Source organism: Chaetodon auriga, chromosome 4 (genome assembly GCF_051107435.1).
Source record: "Chaetodon auriga isolate fChaAug3 chromosome 4, fChaAug3.hap1, whole genome shotgun sequence".
NCBI lineage: Eukaryota > Metazoa > Chordata > Actinopteri > Chaetodontiformes > Chaetodontidae > Chaetodon > Chaetodon auriga.
In genome coordinates, this window is record NC_135077.1 from 19,057,107 (window position 1) to 19,063,437 (window position 6,331).

Below are 6,331 nucleotides of genomic sequence, written 5' to 3' on the forward strand. Positions count from 1 at the left end.
TTCAGCGTTGGTTTAGAATATTTCAGTCAGTTTAAACATCTTATGCTTTAATGAGGAGGAAGAATGAGCTGATGCAGAATAAACAGTACGTGATGCTGTCAGTATGGAAAAAGATGATTTTAACAACCTTAAAGCAGGGGTTTCACATAACCTTATAGAGCTGAACTCTAATCTCTCCATAAATAGTCCATAAGAAGATGTACAATATATGTTCATTAAGCTGATTACACTAAATTCATTCATCCAAATCATCAGCTTTTAGTAGGTAGTCATAGATTTTTTTTTTTTTTACAAAATTAAAATCCATTTACAAAATCATAAAATCTGTATCTGTCTGTATGGGTGTGTGTGCGGGTGTGTGTGTGCGTGCGTACGTGTCTGTGCGTGTGTTTCTGTATGTAGTTATGGGGGGGGGCTGGGTTTTCTTCTTTGATGTTTTTAGCCTCTGTGAGGCACTTTGTGCTGCTTTTTAAGTATGAAAAGTGCCATATAAATAAATAAAGTTTAAGTTTAAGTTTAAAGCTTGAAATGCTTAAAATTTCAACATAAAACAAAAAATCAAGTACATGAACAGGTCTATGTAGTCAGTGCTCTCGCAACCACAAGGGGGCGCTGAGTGAAAGAGCTGGTGGCAGACATGTGAGGCCGCACGTTTCCCTCTTTTGGGAGGGGTTGGATTTATTAGCTCACCCTGGAGTAGAATCAGTGCTGTGCGGTCTGTGATGTGAAGGTCAACTTCACAGCATCAGAAACACCAAATTTACAAAGTTAAATACGATTTCATTTCAAGTTATGAAGGTGTTTTTTTTTTTTTTTTCAGTTTCTATTCACTGGGTGCAGACTTGTGTCTACATACTGGCTTGTGTTGTGGACTTGTGGTGCTGAATGGAGAAATCCTAAAGCCCCTTCTTACTTGCTGTCATTTTCTTACAACAAATACTATTCTATTTGCATCAACTTACATTTCCGTGGCTCTATTTTGATTCCTAATGTCCAACAATAATCCAAACAGGAGCTTTTCAGTGATGTTTCACCACAAAACCAAATGTTCTAGAGTCACCGTTGATCATTAATTACAGCTGTGTTTGACCCTGTTTCCCTGTTAGAAAGGTCTCTTGAACAGTGGCTGGCCAGTCACATGACTTTATTTATACATCATGTTAGAAGAGCTGAGAAAACCAGCTGAACGTGCTGATGGAATATTTTCATTTATGCCCATAAAAAATCTTTGGAAGACATTTTTAAAACCTTTGATTTATTCATATTTTCAGTCATTTGCAATTACACAGACTTTCAGTGAAAAAGGCACAAATACTAATGTGTAAACAGACTGTATTATATTATTATTTCTTACATTTTCTGTGTGTATAAAAAGTAAAGCAATGTTCTGGTAAACTTGAACTGTTCTGAAGCAATATACTGAAATTTATCACTCTCCACTTCATACTTGGTTAAGTTGACAAAATGATAAATCAGACTTAGGACTGAGTTCATGCTGAAGAAACAGACACCATGCATGTGGAGGAAGAACATCTTAACAGGGGCTAAACAAAGATAACAATGAATGCACAGAAACTAAAATGAAATTAGTTGTCGCAGGTTAAGTTCTATTCAAAAATGACAATGATTGTTGTAATAAACAGTATGAAACTTGAGTTGAGTACATAAAGACCCTCACTGAGATAATGTCAGGACCTAAATGGAGGAAGGAGGATTTTATGAATGAGTCTTTATGGGGAGAGAGAGCTGACATGTTGGGCAGATAACAGCGCTGGAGATGGAACAAAAGCACTTAGAACTGAAGATGTGGTAAATGTCACCATCGAAAACAAACGACAAAGCAACTGTCGTCCCATCAGGGAATGAGAACAACCAGGAACCAGGAAGTCTCAGTGAGAATTTTTCAGGACAACGTTATGACAAGTCACAATGGGAAAAGCAAATGTATGAATAATTAAGTCAATAATGGTTCTATTTAGCAGCTCTGGCCACTGTCACACCATCTTGGCTGACTGGCACTCACCTTTTCCTGCTATAACAAATCAAAATGTCTGCCGTGAATAAAACCCCCACCAACTTAAGATGTACCTGCAACACTGTATTCAACTATGTTAAAGACTATATAAGACAAAAAGCTAAACAATTCTCCCAACAGTTGGTTTAATTATGACACATGCATACATAAGGATGTATGACATATAACAAGGTGCAGGCTATTGTACTTTATAATGTGCCTCTGCAGTCATAATCATGCTTAATGACTATTATTATACTTAGATTGTTTTCTTATCGCAGCTCTTTTTATCCTCTGCTTTGGCAACACAACTCCAGTCACATGTTGGCTGAGAGTTAAGAGAGGGGATCCCCTCATGGTTGCAATGCAGCAGCGGATTGGTGGAAAGTCGGAGTCGAGCCTCCTCGGCTGCGTGTGTGCGTGTCTGAGGTGGGCTGTAACGCGGTTATCTGGCTTGTTTAAGCTCTTTGCGTTAAAGCCGCTCTGCGCACACATGCCGATCCGTCGTCAGTTTCGGTTTACCGCCTCTTTGATCTCTGCTGAAGGCGGGAGCTCACTTTGGGCACGTCGGGTCAGGCCAGAACAAAAACACATTCCCCTCCCAACAGGAAAAAAAAAAAAAAATGAATGGATTTGCGCGGAGGTGCGTAATTTACGCAAATGTGTTGTTCCGGGAAAAGTGGGCGTGCCGCAGGATCTCCGCATGGGTATGAAAACCAGGCGCGACACCACACAGGCTCACAAACAAGACGCACGTTGACGCACAGGAACACTTGGCATTGTCGGTAAGTTAGACTTTCTTCTATGTAAAGTCTGTAAAGTCTACTGTAGCATGGCTTCATTACTTCAACTGCAGTTTTTGAATTTAAGATAAAAGTTTATTAATTCCACACAGGGGAAATTAAATTGTGACAGCCAGCAAAAGGACACAGAATTTAAAAAAAAAAAAAAAAAAAAAATCAACTACATATATTTACATTATGTACATAATTATAAGAATACTGCTGCCATGAAAATATTGAATTGCACATGAGTCAGATATGGATGATAAACACAGTGTTTGTACTATTGCACAGTAGAAAAAAATATACAATACAGCCAAAATTGTGTCATATTGCACAAGATGTAACTGTAGTATAATAACAGTAGGTCTGTTGTAATGGGAAACAACTTGAACTCAGTGCTGCACTCAATGATGCTGCAGTTCACAGTTGTTGCCCCTTTTTGTGTGCGCCAGAGTTCACATGCCGGCATAAAAACCTGCTGGAAAAAAAAATGTTTTATACCTGATTCTACCTTGTTTTTAATCATCCTTTCAGATCTGCTAAAAGAAGACATGCTGCTGTTGAGGACTTTCGCTCCCTGGTTGCTGTTGGCCTTCATCGGGCGGCAGGTCTCTCTCTCCTCCGGGGCACGTCATAAGAACCGCGGAGCGGACAAGGCCGTGACCCCGGCCCCGGGCAGAGCGCAGAGGAGCGGGGACAAGACTGCAGCGAACGGCCGGGGAAAGTTCTCCATCGACGAGGAGATGCAGTGCACGTGGGGGGCACAAGACGTCGCGGACGCGGTCATGCTGACGGTCAAGTGCGAGAACCGACAGGCGCGCATCAAAGGCGGCGTGACCGACCTGCAGTGTGAGTACAACGGCAAACCTCAGCGCTGCCCGGGCTACCAGTCCGACCCCAAGGGCTTCTGGAAGCAGGTGGGCCGCGCGTTCAAAAGGCTGCGAAGCAAAGCGTGCCGCGACGACCTCGCGCTCGTGAAGGCCACCATGTGCAAGCGCGCGCCTCGGGACGCGCACTTCAAGCTGGACATCTTCAGCTCCGTCGCCTCCGCTCAGTCCGGAGAACCGGAGAGCGCGCGGCCTCTGCAGCCTCGCGCCAACTCCACCACCGTTGATACGGCGCGACCGACCGCCTGCACGCGACGCGCGGACCACCAGAAAAAGGCGGAGGAGCACTGCAGCGGCTCGTGGGTCAGTCTGTGCTCCTTCTTTTTCTCCATCCTGCAAAATGACGACTGTTAGCGTCAGGAGCGGCCGAGGACGCGATCAGACTGAAGGCAGGGATTCAGTTCAGGACATTCAGGTGACATGGAAGCGTCTGTCTGCAGATTTCATACATTTCATTCATATTCGCTCCACAGTTTGCATATTCACAGAGTTTAACAGTGATTTTCATTAAAAGACGTTCCACATTACTGATGCAGGTGTGGATTGATCAGGTGAATGTGGTCAGTCAGTCTGAACTGAGGTCACTGTTTCATTTTCATTAAATGCAGTAATTTATCACCAGTGGTGGAAAGTGACTAAGTACCTTTTCTCACGTGCTGTCTCAAATTCTGAGGCGCTTGTACTTTATACTTCTTTGTACTTCACTGCATTTGTCTTGATGATACTTTTCAGATTTAAATGTCCATCCGAAACATGAGATGAGATTATATGATTAATTGTTACACATTAGATACAAAATTAGCTTCACCTTCATCAGATACACCATTGAAATGCTGCTCACACATCAGTCTGTTAGTAATAATCCAATAAGTACAATTGGCTGAAAAATCATCTGTACTTGTACTGATTATTTTTTACTTGTAATAGAGTATTTCTTCAGTGTGGTATTATTTTATTCAAGCAAACAACCTGAATACTTCTTGCACCACTCTTCGTCACACAGAACTGATGATTGATTTTTATAGCAGGGTGGTTCTTTCTTCTACCTCTGGTCCATCAGCCATGTAAACACCACTGTACTGTATTTATGCACCACAAATAAATATTTTCTATTTATGCAATGTGTCCTGTTGCTTTGAAGAATATGAGACATGTCATTGTCAATGGTGAGAAGCAGAGGGATGTCCTACAGGATGAGGACTTTGTGTGACTTCTGTGTGTTGGTCTGTGAGACAGGTCGATTGTAAATGTGAAAAAACACACTGGAAAAAATACCAGTTTTATCAGTTTTCTTGCTCTCATGGAGTCCTAAGAGTCTGAACTGTTTCCAACCAATAGAAATCAGCTCGTTTTAAAGATCTCCTACAGTCAAGTGTCATTGTTCTTCATTTCAGTGCAGAGATCGACTTTTCTTTGTGCTTTCAAGATACAAACAATCACATTAGAAAAAGCACCAAACTTCAAACACTCTGTCAGGTACAGCCTGTCCTTCATCTAATGTAATAAAAAGGTTTGAGCAGGTTTGTTCAACAGTGTTTCTGTTGTTCAACAGTGTTTCTGACACTTACACATATATGTATTCTAATATTTTCATAAACAGATAGCAGATTTTCTGACTTCCTTTGAAGAAAAAAAGGCTTCAAGAGTTAATAAATGGCTTAATTTCTTTGATAAATTGGAGGCTTTCACATTGAACAACATGCAGATTATCCACAGCTAAAAATCTCAGCTGCCATCATTTCAGACTTTATGTTAGGATCCACATTTTTTGGCAGATTAAACTGTGTGTGAATCACGCTGCTTACTCCTCCCGTCCACTGCTGACGTGCCCTCAAAGCACCACACACTCTTGATGAAAGACTCCTTTTCACACACACAAGTGGAGTGATTGCACATGGCATTCAAACATCAGGCTTGTTCCTCCAGCTTCCTGCAGCGGTCTCTAATTACCTGACAGCAGACAGCTGCATTACAAGCCTTTTATAATAAGATTGGTAGTATAGAGACAGCTATGATCCAGCTGTGTGTGCATGTGTGTGTGTATAATGTGTATTCCTTGAACAAGTGCAACCCCCACATGTGGATTTTATTCTTTCCTGTCTGCTCTTGACCTTCCTCACCTCTGACCTGCTGCTCTTTGTCCCCTCGGTCAGACACTTAAGAGAGCCATTTCCACCTTTTAACGGAAGTCCGCTCTCTTTGATGGCACAAAGGGGATTTTTGTAGACATATTGTTTTACCGACTCCCTCTCCAGAGCTCAAGGGCCCATTCCAGGAAGGAGGAAGTAGTTAGAGGTTAGAGGTCAAGGGTGAAGGAGGAAATGAGGATACCATCCAAAAGTCTTTAAGGATTAGCTCCACCTCTGCTAGTCATCGTGTGGGTTTACTTCTTTTATCTTCCGGCTCCTCCGGGCTTTGATCAAAAGGTGATCCACCGGCAGGATCATGTTTAGACAGTGGTGGAACTGCAGTGCTATAAATCAGATTCAGGGTGGGCTCAAGGTGGAGTTTTGCAGTTTTTAGGTGTAGTCTGAGTACTGACATCTGTGCTGAAATGATTCTGTGAACTCTCAGCCTTAAAGCTGTCATCAGTGAGAAGTCCTTAAACCACAATAACAACATGATAACACAACACTGACCTGTCA

At 42.1% G+C, this 6,331-nt stretch overlaps 1 protein-coding gene across 1 annotated transcript; it reads left to right on the forward strand.

Annotated features, from left to right (window-relative positions):
- Positions 1–2,478: 2,478 nt before the first annotated feature.
- Positions 2,479–4,802, forward strand: fgfbp1b (fibroblast growth factor binding protein 1b). The gene is made up of 2 exons (XM_076728870.1): positions 2,479–2,799; positions 3,334–4,802. Exon 2 carries the CDS (start codon positions 3,351–3,353, stop codon positions 4,038–4,040), a length of 690 nt encoding a protein of 229 aa, XP_076584985.1. The 5' UTR covers positions 2,479–2,799; positions 3,334–3,350; the 3' UTR covers positions 4,041–4,802.
- Positions 4,803–6,331: the final 1,529 nt, after the last annotated feature.

What these genes read in the sequence shown, in the direction of transcription:
- fgfbp1b (XM_076728870.1), top strand. Translation starts at nt 3,351, where the DNA reads ATGCTGCTGTTGAGGACTTTCGCTCCCTGGTTGCTGTTGGCCTTCATC.